General features: G+C 39.9%; 1 protein-coding gene across 9 annotated transcripts in view; it reads right to left on the reverse strand.

Moving 5' to 3' along the window:
* CADPS2 (calcium dependent secretion activator 2) overlaps positions 1–20,088 on the reverse strand; it is a 614,124-nt gene extending 594,036 nt beyond the window's left edge. For 8 of the 9 annotated variants that reach the window (XM_060196497.1, XM_060196496.1, XM_060196500.1 and 5 more), the window contains exon 1: positions 19,336–20,088. In XM_060196497.1, coding sequence (XP_060052480.1) covers positions 19,336–19,674 — 339 coding nt within the window. In that variant the 5' untranslated portion in view covers positions 19,675–20,088. The remainder of the gene's footprint in view (positions 1–19,335) is intronic. The other variant, XM_060196495.1, reaches the window with a different exon arrangement.
* Between the last annotated feature and the right edge of the window lie 713 nt (positions 20,089–20,801).

The following is a 20,801-nucleotide window of genomic DNA, read 5'->3' on the forward strand; positions in this document are numbered from 1 at the left end:
GACACTCACTGAATGGAAACAGCTCTAGCTTGTTAGCAATCACTTAATTTAAATCAAAAGGAAATCATGTCCTTGGCAATCATAGTATAAAAGAGACATCACCATGTTTGTGTAACACCTAAGAAATTAGATAATGTTTACTGACTTGTTACATATGAAAACATAACCCATACAAATAGTCTTAAAGGTCTTACATTACTTAAAAAGCCTTTCTCCCTGGAGAGGAAGTACTTGGAAGTACAGTCTGAAAACTTTTTAAAGATGACTTTGGCCCCCATATACTACTACTATAGTGAGGTGGGTGATGAACACTGATGGGAAAACAAGCAGCAGCCTAAAGAGGTTGCCAATTTCCCTTAGTGAACATTTCCTTACTAGTGTCATTAACAGTAGTCTACCTGAAAATTTGTTCTTGTGAAGAAAAGGGGATCACTGAATGACAGTTGACATGCACACATTATTTCATCTACTGCTAACAGCAGTCTGTTCCCCCAAATAAGATGTATGGAGAGGGTCTGAAGAAATGCAGTTACTGACACCTCTATGATAAACTTCAGACTGGAATTTCAAAACAACATAGCCCATCGAAAACAACAAAAGAGGGGTACATCTTTTCACAATAAAATCTCTCTAGAAAAAAACTCATGGCTCCTTCCTTTTCCTAACCTCACGTACAGGTGATTGCAACTATGAAAGCAAACCTTGTGTCAGAAGAGATTTTCTTCCTGTAAGGGCAAAAAAAAAAAAAAAACAAAGGCTACTTTACAATACCATCATGGAGCCACTGTATCCTAGGCACTTTGTTCTTGTAAAGTGATAAAGTCCAATCATGTAAGGTGTGATTAGGTATTCTGTGAATAGTCAACATAATCCCACTGAAAATAAACCCAATTATTTTTTTACCTCCTGTATTTCACAACTTGGAAACAAGCAGGGGACCCCAAGTAGCACCAACAAAAGTAATCTCTAATCTTCCTCATTCACATTAGTACCTATTTGCTGTTTAAATAAAAAAAAAATTTCAAAAAAATAATGGAGTCCAACAGATTAATGAAAGTGAAAGCGAACCCTGCACTAATAAAGGGTAACAAGATTTGTTAATCAAATATATCTAACAAACTTCACAGCACACTGTGATGACTACACAATACCTGTTCAAAGAAGAAACCAGCTTTTAAAGACATTTAATATGCAAAATTGATCAAGCTTCAGTGATAAACTTAGAGCTTATTCACAGGTGTAATATATTGGTACACCTATGCAAATGGGAATTATACAAGTTATAATTATTACAAGTCTAAAACACCCTCATATTCTATTTCCAGTCCAGGAATATTGAGAAACTCACCCATCAACCCGTCAGGTATATTCTGATGGTAATACCTGCAAATACGTTTAATTATACTATGTAAATTGAGGAGAGACTATAAAATCACTGAATAAAGTACTAAGGTTTTTTGATAAGGAAAATATGCCGGATATGATGATTAGGAGCGGGGAAAAAGCAAGGGCAAAAACTAGCTTGGCCAGTGAGGCTACAGGCATAGAAACAAAAAGAAATATGGATTGTTCAGCACTCACTGCTGTTACCATTGCTTGGGGAATTATTTCCCCCTCAAATGTCTGTTTCTGGGCTTTACTGCTTATCCATATTCCTGTATTCAGATAATTCATTTTTTTTTCTAGAGATTTAAGTAATAATAGAAGCTAAAGAGGCAGGAGGAACTCAGTTTAAACTACTGACAGCATTCCATAAACATTCAATGTTACTGAGTAGCCCTGAGTCTAAGACCCCCAAGGGAAGTGGATCAATAACCTTCTTAGCAGTTTGACAGACTCTATTACAGTTTATGAGAATTCGGAATTCCAATTATAAGGTCCTGACATTTTAAGATTTCCTAGTCAAACAGTTGCACATGCAGTCCTCACTAACTACCTGTATACAGTCACCATTAATGATCACAGCACCTTACATCAGGCTTTAACTGGATGTCATGTTTTAAAGAACGTGATTTGCCTGAAAACCTACCTACATATCCCTGAGTCCTTGCACATTAGTACAATTTTAACTAAGTATTCTGTTAAAAGCAAAATAGTTCCAGCTTTGCACACAAAAGACAAACCTTGGGGCTTAGACATGTAAGGATTTGGAGGCATAAAGGTCTTGAGGTAAAATTCAAACACCATCATTTACAGACTGACTGAACTGCAGTTGCTTACGTTCTCTCAGCAAAACAAAACAGAAACGAGCTGGACTTAAACTTGTAAGACATAGAAGTATATTTAATCCTGCTCACTTTTAAAAGCCATTATAAATGTTATCTCCTGCTTTTTAACCTTCATGCATTGAAGAATAACACCTCAGGATGTGGGAAACACAAACAGGTCTGGCACATTATGTATAGCTGACATTTTAAACTATATAATTCTGTGAAGAGACCGAGATTGTCCTGCTGTGGCCTCTGAACAGCAATATGTAATATTCTGAAGTTAATGAGAACATCAGGGGTCCAGTGAGGTTTCTGGTAAGAAGAAACCCATGTAAGAAAACATTTAACCAACTTTTCTGAAGAGATCTGTTTCTTCATAACAAGTTCAAAATGCTCTCATTGTCACGCACTTGGCTCATGGGGGGAAAGCACACAGATGGTACTACCTACCTAAGCCATTATATATTGACAGGGTGAGGAGCAGGGCCTGAGGGCCATAAACTAAAAAGAATCAAATGACTTCTGAAAAGAAAAAAAAAAACACCTACTAATAGAATTAGAGAATTCAAGTCTCTTCCTAACACTAGCATAATATCCTCACAAGGTGTTTTTCAGAAGATGCTCAATCCTCTACCTCTATTGTCTTGCTCCAAAAAAAAAAAAAATCAAATTACCAATGATAACTGGGTTTTGGTTAACTGAAAATGTACTTTATTACATGTTAAAGAAAAACATCCCAAAAGACTCTGATAACATTAAAGACTAAACAAGGAATCATATGTTGAAAAGAACTGGAGTGAGCCGGCCACTACATGAGTAGTGCATCCATGTTACCATGTGTGAGGGCTGACCCCCATCTGCAAGGGGAAAGCTTCCCAAGCAGTAGAGCATTTCTTTTTTTTTTTTTTAATTATTATCTTTATTTATTGGATAGAGACAGCCAGAAATCAAGAGGGAAGGGGTAATAGAGAGGTAAAGAGACAGAGAGACATCTGTAGCACTGCTTCACCACTCTCAAAGCTTGCCCACTGCAGGTGAGGACCAGGGACTTGAACCTGGGTCCTTGCACACTGTGACATGTATGCTCAACCAGGTGCACAACCACCTGGCCCCAACCGGCCAAAGTCTATGTCCAGGACAGAAACTCTAATTACAGAATCCAGACCTTCTACCTCCTGCACTCCATAAAGAATCTTGGTCTATATTCTCAGACGGATAAATAATAAGGAAGCTTCTAATGGAAGGGATAGGACACAGAACTCTGATAGTGGGAACTGTGTGGAATTGTATCCCTGTTGTCTTACAATCTTGTTAATTGTTATTAAATCACTAATAACAAAAATAACATTAAAAAAAAGATGTCGCCGAAGATGGGGCTTTTTAGTAGGACTTTGTGTGCTAAGTGAGACTCACACATCTTTAGACAAGGCGAGGCATCCTGAGCCCTGGAGGTAGAGCCAGGTGGCCTCGGAAAGATGAGTCCGGTCACTCATCCCTGCCAGGACCTTTCCCGTTATTTCCAAGGTCTTATGGTTTATAAAGCCACCCTCACTTGGCTGCAAAGGAAGATAAGATCCCAATCTTAGACTGACAGGAACATAGGACATGCAGATCCTGGTTGCTGAGTGAGTGAGTGCTCGGTTAATCTCACAACAGTCCCAGGAGGCTATTCCCCCATTCTGCTGAGCAACAGACACAGGGAATCTCAATTTATTAGTTTTAATTTACCTCAGTCCGTAGTGGTTGGACAAGAAGGTGATCCTGGAAAAGTCAGGTCTGATTCTAGCTTTCAGGCTTTCCAAAACTACAATTGACATAATTCTAATCCTATGAAAATTCTAGATTTTTTTTAAATATTTAATATTTATTAGAATATGCTAGTGAAGCCATCTGGGACTGGAGTCTCTTTGTTGGAAGATTGAAATTATAAATTCAATTTCTTCAGCGGCTGTAGCACAATTCAGATTGTCTATTCCTTCTTTGGCTGTTTTTTTTTTTTTGTAAGTTACAGTTTTTCAAGAAATGTGCTATTTATTTGAGACTTCAAATTGTTTGTAACCCTGTTTTTTTTTTATCACATCTATAAAGTCTGTAGCAATGTCTTTTAAAAACATTTTTCCCCTAAAGTTGCTAATTCTCTCATAATAAATTTGTCTCCTCTGAGTCTTCCTAGGGACTTGGAATTGTATTAGTATTCTTTGCTTTCTAAGCTTTTTTTTTTATTGCATTCATTTTTTTTCTTTTTTTTAATTTTTTTTCTCCCCACTCACCCACCCACCCCAGAGTCTTTTACTTTGGTGTAATACTCCAATTCCATTTCAGGTTCGACTTGTGTTTTCACCTTGAAAAAATCATGTTGAGTGAAATAAGTCAGAAACAGAAGGATGAATATGGGATGATCTCACTCTCAGGCCAAAGTTGAAAAACAAGATTAGAAAACACAAGCAGTAGAGCATTTCTTCAGGAATCTCCTGTCTTGTCATTGACCAATAAATAAATAAATGCCACTAGGACAGTGGAGTACTATAGAAACCAACCATCAGCAATAACTCTCATGGCCAAACAAAAATGTTGGGTAACTAAATGAAAACCTTTTTGATTATTTTAATGAGAGGGAGGATGAGAGAAAGACAGACAACAGAGCATTGCTCCAGTCTGGCTTATAGTGGTGCTGGTGATGGAAGCTTTAGTCTAAGACATGCAATTCTTTTGCATAACCACTATATTGTCTCCCTTGCCCCAATTTTCACTGTAATCTTAATTTGCAGTAACTGTTCTATGCCTCTAGGAAAAAACAATGTTTACACAGCAAGTTTCCTTTGAAACTCCTATCTCCAGCTAGATACATATATTTAGAGCATTTTAGAATCTTTGGTGTTTATTACAATTAGTGATTTAACTAATATAGTGAAGTTGAAGACAAAACTAAGTCACACAAAATGGTAATATTAGTTATCTGAATTAGAACTATAGTGTGAATGCATGATATAGTGGCCTTTGATTCTCTAAAGCAAACTTTGTAGTATTCTTTGTACCTAAATCATGTCAAAAAGTTGAGTGAAAACACATTTGTTAATGCCAGTCTGAAGATTAAGATTAGAAAAGTTCTTCTACACAATATATTCTGGAATGAATATACTATTAAAATTGTATACTGATCAAGAATTTTTACCCTAATTAAAGGTAACCCCAGCCTTTACTGTTCAATCTCCTATTCCAGGTTCACAGAAATAATTTCCATTATCTAAAAGATATTCCTAAGGTCAAATCAAATGCAACTCAGTGCCTTAGCAGATTGTTTATGCAAAAATGTCTAATACCTCAGAACCCCCTAAGAATAAAGACAAAGCTATATGTGGGGGAAAAAAGTTTAAAGATGAAGCCACAATGCAAACATCCCATTAGAAATAGCATAGGCTAAGACAGGGGAGACAGCATAATGGTTTTACAAAAGACTTTCATGCCTGAGGCAAAAAAGGTCTGAGGTTCAAACCACCATGACCCATAACTAAGCAGTTCTCTGGTAAAAATAAACTAATATCAAAAATTAAAATTACAGAGTAATGTCTTCAAACTTCTGGAGAGTGATTTCAACCCAGACTTTTATGTTCAGCCAAGTTCTTCATCAAAATTCAAACCTGCAAAGATTCAGAAAACTTTCCACATACTTCTGCAAAAGGTATTCAAACAAAAGGAGGGGATATAGAATATTTCCAATTCAACAACTATAGAAAGAATGACAATTCTCAGCCTCCTGTTCTAACAGGGGTTTTATATTAAAGCTCATAATACTATTTTTGAATAGGGATTCTCAAGACTAATTAGGCAAAGCAGTCATTCTGCTGGCTAGTCCCCCTCTACCCTCCAGAATAATTTTTCCCCACTGTCCTTTCTGCTCTACCCCTTGGGAAGAAGGCATTAATGAACCACAACAGTCAAACATTTTTGTTCATTAGTGTCTTTGGGTTTGTATTTTGGTCAGAGATCAATGCAAACTCATGAGAAAGGGCAGAATAGGAGATTTACTCCTGCGGCTCCCACCCTAACATGCACAGTTATGACAGTGAAATAATTCTTCACCTGTAGATTACCTCTGTCAGACAGCTTTTTCCATAACAAATCCCCTTTTTAATTTTTATTAGTGATTTAATAATGATCAACAAGACTGAGATAAGAGGAATACAATTTGATAGAATACCCACCACCAGAATTCCATATACCATCCCCCTCTACTGGAAGGGCCCCTAGTCTTTGTAGCTCTGGGAACATGGACCAAAGATATTTATAGGGTGCAGAAGGTAGGAAGTCTGGCTTCTGTAATTGCTTCTCCACTGGACATGGGCACTGGTGGGCCGATCCATGCCCCCAGCCTGTTTTTCTCTCTTCCAATTAGGATAGATCCCTTCATATTGTCCATGTATCTAGGGCCTAGCAGTATACACAGAATACACTACTGGTCCACTAGGCCACACTCAACTCCCTTAAACCTTCCCAACCATCTGATTTGTGGCTTGTGCCAACTAGTATGAGACTACCTGATAAACATCCTCTCAGTAGTTTTAAAGTGTTTTTATTTGAAATTACCGTTATACAGAAGGCAAGATACCAAGAGACAGAAACCATAGTACTATTCAACTCCAACTTATGGTGGCACTGAGGTTGAAGCTGGAAGCCTCAGGCACAAACATCTTTTTGTCACAACTATTGTGCTATCTCCCTAGCCTGCCATCCCCTCATTTTTAAAAAACAAAGATAAGAAATGCAGAACTGAACACTATCTTAGCCTAGAACAGCACTGAGGGAAGCATTGATACTGTGCTGCTGTGGCATTCTCTCTCTGCTTCTATCTCTGACGAAGGAAGAGCTTAACCACAGTTGATCTCAAAAATAACCCACGTATACTCCTATAGTATTAACCCAAAGAAACTAGGTAACATTTTTAATATTTTATTTGTTTATTGGTATGTCAAAATGTCCTGACATTTTTGTTCTTCTCAAAGCAAAAGTGTGTCATGTCTTTTCCAAGGACTCAATATTTTGGATAGAAACAAAGAAGGGAGAGGTGGGGTGGGGGGGACAGAGAGTAAGTGCCACATTACTGCTTCTCTACTCCTGAAGATTCCCTTACAGGTGGGTATGAGGGTCTTGAGCTAGGGTGTTTGCACACAGCTAGATATGTGCTTTCCTAGGTGCACCGTCTCTTATCCCTTGGGAGTTTGGTAATATTTAACAATTATCAACACAAATCTTTTATTTTTGCTATTTTAAAGGGCCAGGTAGTTTTTGTACATATAAAGTCAAAGGGAATGTGAAAACTGAAGAATGTGGTGTTGATACAATAGACAGTGGTAATACAAGTGTCATACAGCAGCACTGTTTGGCAGCATTTCCAAAATGATCAATTCAAAAAATCCTAAGAAAATGTCCAGTCAACTTACCCAGGAGTTGTCTCTTTCTAGAAAGATCACTACATATACAATAAATACATATACAAGGTACTTTGCTTTTTACAAGCAGTTATGCAGATCAGGAGACAGAGCTCACCCAGTATAATAAATACAATGCTGTGAGTGAGGCCTGGCACCACATTAGAATTCCTTGAATGGCACCAGGGAAGCTCCATAGATGGCAGGGTTGTGCTGTGGTCTGTCTCTCCCCTTCTTTCCCTCAGAAATGATGAAAAGCTGGGCCCACGAGCCACTTGCAGTCACTCATGCAAGAGGCCCTAGGCTCATTGCTGGCACCACACACACAAAAAAAGTTATGCTTCAGATTCAAATAAGTACTAAGCAGGTCTTTTCGTGTTTAAGTGTTAGGACACTCAAATCCCACAAAGAATTAGGTACAATTCATCTTCACCAGAATTTCTGTAGGTACTGGATCCACCCACTCACTACCAGGAACAAACCCCCAAATGCCAAGAAAACCAAAAACAAACCCAGCCAGTTATTAAGTGTTTGCTTGGAGGATTATTGCTGTTCCCATTAAGAACCACTGATTTGTAATTTGAAACAACTTAAAAGATTCAATGAAAAGGTAGGCAAAATAGAAAAATAAGTAATTTCTCCAAGAAAAAGGTAACATTTTATATGAAAATGCCAAGTATACTATGTGACTTTGAAAGGAAATTAGTTAAGTCTAGTAGTTGTTTGGCTCCAAGGTTATTACTGGGGTCCAGTGCCTACACAACTCCACTATTCCTGTTAGCCATCTTTTTTTCTTTTGATTAAGGGCAACAGTATTAGAATGAGGTAGAAATTGTTTGTGCAATAAAGTCCATGTGAACTGATCTAATACTGGCATTCCCCAGGACTGTGGTTTGGTGGTACTGTTTTGTTTTGTATTTTTTCAAGTGTTTATGAAATGAAAACACTGACAAGACCATAGGATAAGAGGGATCCAATTCCATACAATTCACACCAAGAGAACTCCATATCCTATTTCCTCCCCTGATAGCTTTCCTATTCTTTGACCCTCTGGGAGCATGGAACCAGGGACATTATGGGGTGTAGAAGGTGGAAGGTCTGGCTTCTGTAACTGCTTCCCCACTGAACATGGGCATTGACAGGTCGATCCATATTCCCAGCCTCTCTCTTTCCCCTAGTGAGGCAGGGATTGATCTGGGGAGTTGGGGCTCCAAGACACACTAGTGGGTTAGGACTGGTTTTGACTCATTCTCTACAGACAATGGTGCTCAGTCCCATAGTTAATAGAAAAGAGGATAGAGAAGAAGAGAAATGGAGTCACGTAGCCACATGCTCAATTAAAAACTCCACTGCATGTTAGGGTAGGGGAGAACACACTGACATTGATGAGAAGAAACCAAAATGTAAATAACCATAATCCAAGTGTAAGAGTCACATGCTTTATAATTGAGTTAAATCTCCCCTACTATAGCCCTCTCCAGGAAGCAATGGCTAAAGTCTAAAATATAGTGAAGGATAAAAATTAGTGTCATCATCGTATTTCACCAGAAGAATTAAAACCTTAGTAGTTAGGATTTAAATAGAGTCCCTCTGGGGATGTGATTAAGATATAAAGAAGTGGGGAACAGGGCTATTGCTTCTTACAGGAAATCTGTACACTTTGCATTTTTAGCCACACAAATATATTTTCATTAAAATAGCTTAAGTATTTTAGCATACCATAATCTTACAGTGCTACCCTTCTTATATGTGATCTAAAGTAATACTGAAGGAACTATAATACTTACTCCATAGTGCCTTAAAACTGTACTCTACTTTAAATTAATGCAATTTCATAGGTATCTGCATCAACTGAAAAATGGGATCACATATATATAGTTTCTCCCACAAAATGATTTGTACGAAGAGCATAGCTAAAACTCAATTGCTGGACAGCAAAACCACTACCTACTGACTCAAACTATTTCTATGATGCAAAAAACATGCTGAGTTCAGCATACAAAAAAAGGACTATCGCCAGGTTCCAGATGTCATCAGGATGCCGGCCAGGCTTCCCTAGACTGAAGACCCCACCAATATGTCCTGGAGCTCCGCTTCCCCAGAGACCCACCCTACTAGGGAAAGAGAGGCAGACTGGGAGTATGGACCGACCAGTCAACGCCCATGTTCAGCAGGGAAGCAATTACAGAAGCCAGACCTTCTACCTTCTGCAACCCACAATGACCCTGGATCCATGCTCCCAGAGGGATAGAGAATGGGAAAGCTATCAGGGGAGGGGGTGGGATATGGAGATTGGGTGGTGGGAACTGTGTGGAATTGTACCCCTCCTACCCTATGGTTTTGTTAATTAATCCTGTCTTAAAAAAAATTTAAAAAATTTAAAAAAAGGACTGTCACAACTCTTAGCTACCTGTCATTGGGCATCTGGGGTTATATTGTGTGTGTGTGTGTGTGTGTGTGTGTGTGTGTGTGTGTGTGTGTGTGTGTTTCTTTTTTGCTACTAAGGTTATTGCTATTCCCCCTGAATTTTTTTTCTTTTTTTTTTCCTTTTTTTCTTCTCTTCTGACAGAGAGTAAGCAACAAAAGACGAAGACATAAGGAAAGATAGCTATAGCACTGTTCCATCACTTGTATAGCTTCTCTTCTACATAAGTGAGTATGTGGGATTTGAACCTGGATCTCATGATAATGTGTATGTCCTAGGTGAACCACCATCTGGACCCATACACTTTGTATTTTAAAAACAATTTAATTAGAAAAATTTTAATGTTAAGCATGTACTTCAAGTGTGATCCAGTTAAGATACATATCACCTGAAGTATGATGCTATTAAACTTTTGACATTAAGTCCAAGTTTACTTAGTAAGACTCATTGCTTTTCACTTCAGTTGTGAAATGAAATGGACTTGTACAAATGCTGGAATACATAAATCAAAATAGAAAGCAAGATATATACAATTTTTAAAGCCTAGGGATACTGATTTATTTTTCAAAAACTAAATTTTATTTGTGTTCCATGTATTTTCTTTAAGGAACAGAAGGGCTAATGGATCATCATACAGTTGTTTGCCCAGTTAAGCACATAGTTCACATGCACAAAGACTGGAGTTCAAGCCCCCGCTCCCTACCTGTAGGGGAGATGCTTCACAAGTGGTGCAGCAGGTCTGCAGGTGCCAATCTTTATCTCCCCCTACCTCCCCTCCCTTCTCAATTTCTCTGTCTTAATTTAAAAAAAAAGAAGAAGAAGAAAATGGTCACTAGAAGCAGTGAATTCATTGTGCTGGCCATAAGTCCCCCAGCAACAACCCTGATGACATAAGAAAAAAGGTTATTGGGGGTCGGGGGTCGGGCGGTAGAGTGGGGGGTTAAGTGCACATGGAACAAAGCACAAGGACCTCCATAAGGATCCCGGCTCCCCCACCTACAGGGGTGTCACTTCACAAGCAGTGAAGCAGGTCTACAGGTGTCTTTCTCTCCCATCTTCCACTCCTCTCTTCATTTCTCTGTCCTATTCAACAACAACATTAATGACAGTAATAATTCTGACCACAACTAAAAAACAACAAGGGCAACAAAGTGGGAAAAAAACTAGTCTCCAAGAGCAGTGGATTTGTGGTACCAGCACTGAGCCCCAGCAATAACCCTGGAGGCAAAAAAAAAAAAAGAAAAAAGTTATCAAAGTGATGTAGAAGTTCCAAGAAGTAAAACAGAAATAATGATGCTCAAACAAAATCCAAGGAACTCAAGTGTAAACATTAACCAGCTGATGTAATTTGAGGAAAAGTTTTTTTTTAGGCAGACTACAGAATTCTGGGAACACGATATCAGACGTCTTTACTTAAATTCTTTACATAGGCTTAACCACTTTATTTAATAAGATGACTACTTGATAATGCCTTCTTAAATTTACTTTATGAAAAACCTGCAGGTATTACTTTTACATCCACTGAGGAAATATTCTATGCCCTAAAACCTCTAAAATTTACAGTAAGTAGTACCTAACTGAAGGATAAACTACAACTATGAGATTTGACAATTATTGTCTGTCCTACTTAATTATGGAATGGAAGGAAATCAGGATTACCCTCAGCATCTTAATTTTTTTCTGTTCTGAGTTTAGTTATCTGCATTTAGTTATATGAATTTCTATGACATGATTGGTAATGTAGTTTAATCACTTCTAGCATACCACATAATTAAAAGTAATTTAACTACTATGTTGGCTCAGCAATGTATAGATTACCTAGATTTTTTTTCTTTTTGCCTGCAGACTCAGTGCCTACACTATGAAGCCTGGAAGCTACTTTGTCCCTTTTGTTACCCTTATTGCTTATTGTTATTGTTATTGCTGTTGGATAGGACAGAGAGAAATCTAGAGAGGGGAAGACAGACAAGATAGACAGACAAGACAGATACCTGCAGACCTGCTTCACTGCTTGTGAAGCGACCCCCTGCAGGTGGGGAGCCAGGGGCTGGAACCTGAATCCTTACACTGGTCCTTGCCCATGTGGGTTTAACCCACTGTGCTACCGCCCAGCCCCCTAGATGTGTGTATTCTTTGCTAAGAGAATCCCTAATACTGTTTCTCGAATGGAGAATACTAGTTTTTGGTAATAGCACCCATTATTGCCAATACTTTCACCTTGCCTGAATGAAAACAAGCTATTTTACCATAGCTTCCCTTTCAAACTGTAGCTCCCAACATTGGTTATATATCAGAATCACCTGGGAAGCTTAAAGATCACAATCCAAGAGACTAATTTAATTAGTCTGAGATACAAACAGGGTAATGATATTCTTTAAAACCCTCTATGTTAACCTAATGTGCGCCCAAGAATCATTTTTAAAGAAATTATCAAAATCCTTAGATAACTTAAACACAGTGGACAAAAAATTAAATGTTATGGCAGACTTTGAACAATTCCCTGAACATAATGATTGGATACTTTTAAAATTCTAAGAAAGGGGAGTCGGGTGGTAGAGCAGCGGGTTAAGCGCAGGTGGCGGCAAAGCACAAGGACCCACCTAAGGATCCCAGTTCAAGCCCCCTGGCTCCCCACCTGCAGGTGTGTTGCTTCACAAGCGGCGAAGCAGGTCTGCAGGTGTCTATCTTTCTCTCCCCGGCTTCCCCTCCTCTCCATTTCACTCTGTCCTATCCAACAATGGCAATAATAACAATAAAAGAACAAGGGCAACAAAAGAATAAATATTTTTTAAAATTCTAAGATGTTATTTGTTCCAATAAGTCCACCTCTTACTATCCTTTAGTCTTCTCTAGCCTAAAAGTGAAGTTGGCATGCCATATGACTATCAACTAGCTCCTTCACAAACATTTTAACTTGAAAGGAATACCACAGAGTAAATTAAGAGGTTTGTCTCACTAGTAAAGAATAACCATAAAAGGTGTACCCATGACTATACTAGTTGTTCTTTTTTCCCTGAGCCTGAAATCTGATATGCAGGTGGATCCTAGTTATTGTCTGGGGAGATGGTGTCATGGCTGGAAAAAGGACCAGAAAGCTGCATCAGGGAAGAGAGTAGCTCCCAAATATGGGAAAGGTGTATAAATATTCTTCACTGTAAACCCCATCAATTTGATCTGATCTGGGGCCCATGTTAAGCTTAGAAGCCTATGTAACCTCTGCATCCCTGCAGATCTGAGCTCACAGTCTGTGGTCATGAGTAGGAACGTTCCAAGCTGCCCCAATTTCAGGACCATATTCCTCGGGTGGAGCATAGAGTACGTTGTCCATCTTCCCTTCTGTTTGGGAATCTCAGGACTCCCCCAACTAGGGCCCCAGCTGATGGGGTAGCTGGAGACCCAACTCTTCATCTGCACTATTCCAGCCTTTAGGTTCATGATTAGTCAACAACTTGTTTGGCTTTATATGTTAACTCTCTCTTCTGCCAGCAAGTTCCAGATGCTACCATGACTTCCCTGGACAGACAACCCCACCAATATGTCCTGGAGCCCTGCTCCCCTAGAGGCCCACCCCACTAGGGAAAGAGAGAGGCTGGGAGAATGGATTGACCTGCCAACACCCATGTTCAGCAAGGAAGCAATTATAGAAGCCAGACCTTCCAATTTCTGCACCTCATAATGACCTTGGGTCCATACTCCCAGAGGGATAAATAGGAAAGCTATCGGGGAGGGGAGGAGAAAGGATATAGAGTTCTGGTGGTGGGAATTGTGCTTAGTTGTACCCCTCTTATCCTATGGTTCTTTCAGTTTCCTTTTTATAATTAAAAAATAAAATTAAAAATGATTAAAAAAAAGGTGTACCCAAAGGGCATACACATTACAGTGCTTCAGAAATAAGGAAGCAGTGTTGCAGGTGTCTATCTCCCCGTTCCTTTTCTATTTCTGAGAAAGGAAGATAGAGAAAGGAATGAAGTAATAAGATAAAAGGAAAAAGTAAAGATAAAGTACAGAAAAGATAGAAAAGGGGAAAGAAAAAAAAAAGAAAAGGTCAGAATTTTCCATTCTGAATTTCATTATTTCAAAATCTGGCATAGTCAATTTAGCTTTGTTCTAAAGATTCTTAATCTCATAAGTTGTAATATTTTTATCTTTTATGTATACAAACAAAGAGAGCTGTTTCCATTTTTAAAAATCTGACGAATGAAAACAAGCATTTTTTTTTTTTAACCAGAGCACTATTCAGCTCTGACTTATGGTAGCACAGGGGACTGGACCTAGGACTTTGGAGGCTCAGACACTGAGAATCTGTTTGCATAACCACTATGCTAATGTACCCTCTATGCTATGTATTTCATTTTCTAATAAGTAATTACACATCAACCTTACAGCTGATTTCATTGTTGAAATTAAGCAAATGCCAGTATCATTTAATCATTTGAGTTCTCATTAGCACAATTCATTCCACCAAATTAAGTGTTGTGGTCTCAGAATCCTCTGTGGGTATTAGATCAATAATCAGCTGATGCAACATGCATTTTGCTCTGAAATACTAAGTCCAGTCTGAAGTCTTCCTTTAAAGTGTGGTTTTCTGGAGTCTGGTGGTAGCGCAGTTGGTTAAGTCCATGTGGCGCAAAGCGCAAGGACCAGCATAAGGATCCCAGTTCGAGCCCCCAGCTCCCCACCTGCAGGGGAGTTGCTTCACAAATGGTGAAGCAGGTCTGCAGGTGTCTATCTTTCTCTCCCCGTCTTCCCCTCCTCCTAAATTTAGTGATGGTGTTTTACACTATCACTAAATTTACTGCAAATGTGAAAGAAAGAGTAGATACTGTGGAGCTTCCAGAAAATCTCCTGAGCACAGCAGTATCACTGAGCAAAGTGTCACTTTGATGTCAAAGTCATACGAGGTCTCAAAACATGATTTGGAGCATGTTTCCACAGAAGAAATGAAAACTCTTACCCACCACAAACTCAGCTGAGAACACATTAGGCCACAGTTCCTTCTTAGGCTACAAGGAAGAGACAATATAACAGAAGGCACAATGACATCTCAAGTTAAGTGATTCTTAATCTTTGTAAATGTGTAACTCAGCTTTTATATAACAGGCCCTTCTGTAAGCATAGAGATCACTTACATAGAATTAGGACATGCTTGCAAAGACATTTCCAAAGATGGAGATAAGTAGTCACTTAAGAGTATTTTAGGGAGCTGGGCAGTAGCGCAGCAAGTTAAGCGCACGTGGTGCGAAGTATAAGGACCGGCTTAGGATCCCGGTTCGAGCCCCTGGTTCCTACCTGCAGGGGCTTCACAGGTGGTGAAGCACGTCTGCAGGTGTCTATCTTTATCTCCTCTCTGTTTCCCCTCCTCTCTCCATTTCTCTGTCCTATCCAAGGACAGCAAAACAGTAATAACCACAACAATGATGAAAAACAAGGGCAACAAAAGGGGAAAAAATGGTCTCCAGGAGCAGTGGATTCGTGGTGCAGGCACCGAGCCCTGGCAATAACCCTGGAGGCAAAAAAAAAAAAAAGTTTAGTTTAATATTGAAATAGATGAATTATGATTTATGTATCTTTCACCAAAAACTATTCACCTACAACATTCCCTTGTCAATTTTACCTGAGGAGCTTACTTTTCCACCATCTAAAATAGAGTACCACATGTGTACATTTCTCAAGCTTACAATTAATGATAAATAATAAATGAAGTGGGAGTAATTATGTAAAAAAGATTTAGTAAGGCACAGTTTAGTGTGATTACAATGACAAAGCACACAGAAATACAAAGAGCATGAGTGCATGGGGATTTATTAGGTACCACTTTTACCTTTTTTAATTCCCTCTTCATGTCTAGTTTTAAAAAATGGATAGTGGACTTTCAACACCTGACTAAAAAAAAGTGAAAACTAACAACTAGAAGTATATGGACTTTTAGGTAAGCTGAACTGTTAGCACTTTTAAGTCATACACATTCAAAATATAGGACACCCATAGCTTTTATATAAACACCTATGTAAATATAAGACTTTATGTATGTAAATATAAGAATTTCTGCGATGGTCATTATGCTTCTCAGATTCTCTCTATGTTTTCTAATCCTCAAGGACTCCTTGGTCTTTACTGGTTTTCCTTCTAGAATTTCAATGTTATTCAAAAACAATAAATAAATTAATAACTGATCTACCTGTGTCATAGTTTTTCTAGCTCTCACATGGATTCAACCTTTAACTCACAAGCTAAAATCACCCAGATTGCTTTACTATTTAAGTGCCTTAATGGCAGTAAGAAAGAAAATGAACATCAGATTTAAGCACTGCTCAAAACTGAGGTCACTGCCATTGGCTTTTTTTTTTTTTTTTTTTTTTACTTCATATTCATGTGAAAGTCCCTGGATGTTTTCTTCTGTAACTGGTGTTGAACTGGTATAGAGCTTTGTCGGTGGCTCCTTTACATTCATCCCAAGAACTTTCTGTAAAACTAATTGCAGAGCCCAACAGGCAAAAGCTGACCACTTATTTCTGGGAGCTGTAATCTCTTAACCTAAAGCAAAAACAAACATATTAATCCTGAATTTTAATGCTGTTAAGCTTTCTCAAGCTACTCCTGAATACATCCTATACTAGTTCTATAGGTATTTTTTAGTACAGTAAAAAAAATTTTTTTTAAAGCAGTCCAATTCAGCTCTGGTTCATGCTCCCCACTAGCCACACACAATTCAGAGACCAAAATCCACATCTCAAGGTTAAGGCTCTGAACACTGATAAATTTTTTTTCAATAAATTGTATATTATTGGCTACAAGAAAATATTATGAAACTCTTGTAGCTATAATGAACACAAATTTTCATTTTTAAAATGAGAACCTTTTCAAACCTCAATTTCTGAGTTTCTAAATTCACAAAGTAGGGAGAAGTAGCACTATGTGTTTCAATCACAAAAAATGTAAGCTATTAAGTCCTTTTTGCTAGATGTCTGATTGGAAAATACAGAATGTACAGTAGGTTAGGATTTTTGCAACTATCCTGTTCTTTTATATAGCCGACTGTACAATTCAAGACATAAATTAAGTTTTTGACACTACGTCAATTCCACAAGAACAATTAAATCCCCAGTTTATTTTGACTGAGGAGGAACTCTGACTGCCAAGAATTGTTCTAGCTCCCTTTAGTTAGAAGAAAGGTATAGAAAGGGTGGGAACTTTTCAGCAAGTTTTGAATAAGGCCGTTACTTAGGCTAACTTGCTATTTTTTAATGTTTGGATAAAGTTATTAAGTCCTGTCAATAGTATTATGTGTGCGCTTGTTATCTAATTTATATAACTTCTGAAGAAAACATTCTATTTGTATAAGAAGAGTAAGAGATCTGGACCATTAGCAAGAGTGTCTAACAAAGAGCAATAAGTATGGACCTATAAATCAGCTACTAGTAACTTTTTGCAAAGACATATGTTCAAGAATATTCCAAATAGGAATAGACTCTGAATTTCACCAGACACTATTTTTAGACTTCAATGCACTAAAAATAAGCTTCAGTGCAATATTAACAGGAGACCGGTTCATATTCATAAACTTTATGAAACACGTCCCAGTTTATCTAGAATTACTTATACCTAACCTGTAGATCACTAACTTAACAGTCATTTGACGTAGAGACTTAAAAAACAAAATTCACTGCACATTACCAAGGCGAAATTATGGTACTCAATCTGAAATGCAAAGCTTATGAGACACATTAAAAGCTGATCTGAAAAATGCTGACTTACATCAAATGGTTGGGAATCAAGAAATACTATTGGGATGCATTCACTCCTCCAAAAAGAAAGATCTCCCTAGAAGATCTCAATGTCTTTACCAGCTGTACCACTGTGATTCAATTACCTAAGGGGCTAAGGTGCATGGAAAAGGGGTGTAATTAGCTGCCAGCTGTAAAGAATCGTCCCATAAACATTCCCAGAGAATGATTCAAAATAGTTTAAGAAGCTGTGTTAAAGAGAATGGCAAGAAGACTACTCAACTACAGTAATATTTCAAAAGTCAGTTTGAATGCTATCTCAATTTCTGATAAATGCTTCCTCATATACTTTCAATAGTTAAGAGAATATACATCTTGTGCATCTAGGTGTGCCTTACACATGTAATTATCTCTGGGTTTCCAGATCTGGCCACAAACTAAAGAGCCTGTTACAGATTTCTACTGAAGTTCTAGGCTCAGCAGTCTTTTACAAAAGACTTCATACACAATTTCTATTGAGAGGATGGTGGTATATAGCATAATGGTTATGCAAAGAGACTCTCATGCCTAAGGTTCCAAAGCCCCAGGTTTAATCTGCCCCACCAGAAGCCAGAGCTGAACAATGCTCTGGTAAAGGAGGGACTGAGGGAAAGGGAAAGGGGGGGGGGGGGGGAATGAGTCGCAATTTCTATTGAAAAGGTGTATCCAAATAGGGCAATCTGAGTCATTACCTTTCTCATATCATTAGCTCCCTGGGGTCTTGTTTTAAAACTAAAGTTGAAAGACATTTCACCTGAAATTAATTCCTCACCCCTTAGGGGAGAAAACATTCCTTAGGAAATGCATCAAGTCTTTTTCATTGATGGTGCATTTCATTAGGTCCAGGAATAATTTACCCACACCAACTCAGAGCTGCAAACCTTCAGCGTTTGAATTTGTTGCCTGAGTTATACAACAGAGTGGGAAACCAATCCATTTAACTTTTTTTTAATGCACAGGGGGGGAAATTTCTACCTCTCTATCCCAGTAAAGACTTACTTCTGCAGCTCAAGGAGGAAGAAAGGAAAGAAAAAAAAAATCCTTTTCCACTAGTTTTACCTAGCTACACAGTCATTTAGATGCATGAAAAATCATAACTTCAGCTGGGCTAGATAAGCAGGAGTGCACTACTGCCCTCAGAAATTTAAAGTTTTTTAAGAAAAGAAAATTTTAAGAAAATTTTAAGAAGTGACATCTCACCCGGACACAGCAGAGATGGCTCAGAGCAACCAAAGCAAGGCTAATGCTCTCAGTGAGTCTAGATGTCGCGGATACTGAGCTGACAGCATCTGCCAACCCAGGGGAGAAAGTGCGTTCGCAGCAACCCAACAAGCTTAAAAAAAAAAAAAAAAAAAAAAAAGCACAGTCCACCCCCCCCAAAAATGTCCTTATCCTTAAAGACTAACCAATATGCAGTCTCCTGAGCTAAAAAGGCACCCCAAAAGCTCTCTCAGGAGAAAGCCCTGGAGAGAAGTGGCTGCAGGAGGCGCCCTGTCCTGCAGACAACTCACCTTCTGCTGCCTCCGGGCCATGTCGGTGGGCTGCTTAGCATTGAACGGGTAGGCGATGCACCTCACCACGAAGACATAGAGCTGCAGGCGGATTCTCCGCTCCTGTTCCTCGTCCAGCTGTCGTTCGGGCTCTTCTTGACCCTCGCTGATCACTGAGGGGCTCGGGCTTACAGGTCTGGCGGTGCCGCCGCTGCCCACTCGCCCCGGCGCGTCCCGTCGCCCTTCCCGAGTCGGGACCGGCAGCGCCCGCTGCGAGCCGCCCGCCGCCACCAACACCTCGCGGGTCTCCTCTTCCACCCCCTCGTCCGACTCCTCTTCGCTGGAAGAAGGATCAAGCATGGTGCTCTGCGCGCCCCGCCGCCCGGCCCCAGGCCCCCAGAAGCCTCACCCCCGACTGGAGGCTGCAAACCGCGGGTCCGAAGGCTCCGCGCCACTAGCAACAGCGGCCGCAGAACGAAAGGGAAACTGGCCGCAGCTTTCCGGACACGTCGAGTTAAGAGTGCTTTCAATCAGCAGGGCACAAGGGGCGGGCAGGAGCCGGGAAGAAGACCGGGACAGAGGCGAGGGGAGGTAAGGGGGAGGAGAACCGCCGGGCTTAAATAGGCGGAGTTAGCGTGGGGAGGGGGGGTGAGCCCGTCCTCCTCGGGAATTGCTTGGCCGGCTCAGATACTGCCCGCCCCGAGGCCCCCAGCTCACCACCGGCAGGAGGAGGAGAAGCGGCCAGAGCTCCCCAGCGCAGGTGGAGAACCTGTGGCGCCTACAAACAAGCAACACGTGGAATGGAATGTTGAGGAGCGGGCGCCCGGCCGCCGAGTGCGCGTGCGCGCGCAGCAGCTGCAGCCCGATGCTGCCTGGGGTGCCCCGGTGCCAGGACGCGGAATTTGCAAAGGATGGGAGCGGGTTAGTGCAAGAGCTCCACGTGTTCCCACCTGGGGATGCCTGGATTGCCGTAACTTCATCAAATCACCCACCTTCTCCCACTTAACCACTCCACCCCTCGCAAGCTCCTGAGAGGTGGGAACTGAGTGTCCCCATCCCCACCCCCACACTCACCTGTGCCTCCTAAGTGAGGAGAATGGCTATAATATCTCCCACACCAGAACCCAATTCTCCAGGTTGAAACCAAGCCCTGGAAAAGTAGGGTCGCAGCGTTTACCTCCTTTGGAGGGGACTTGTAAAAGTCTCTTCCTCTTGTTTGCTATTTGACACTCAAACTGAAGTCCAAATTATTAGTCCCAATAATGGTCTTGAAAGGAAAAACCAAGAAAACTAAAGATACTTTCCTTTTAAACAGCTTTTATTTCTTTAGAGGTATGATTTAGATTTTTTGCGAAAAGACACTCTGATTCCACTTAGACACAGCTCCATTATTTTCTGGCGTAGGACGCAGTTGACTAGACGGGATGTACGATGTAGACATTAGGTCAGCAAATGTTTGCGCGCCCCTCCAGTGCCCAGCACTATTA

Source organism: Erinaceus europaeus, chromosome 8 (genome assembly GCF_950295315.1).
Source record: "Erinaceus europaeus chromosome 8, mEriEur2.1, whole genome shotgun sequence".
Lineage (NCBI taxonomy): Eukaryota > Metazoa > Chordata > Mammalia > Eulipotyphla > Erinaceidae > Erinaceus > Erinaceus europaeus.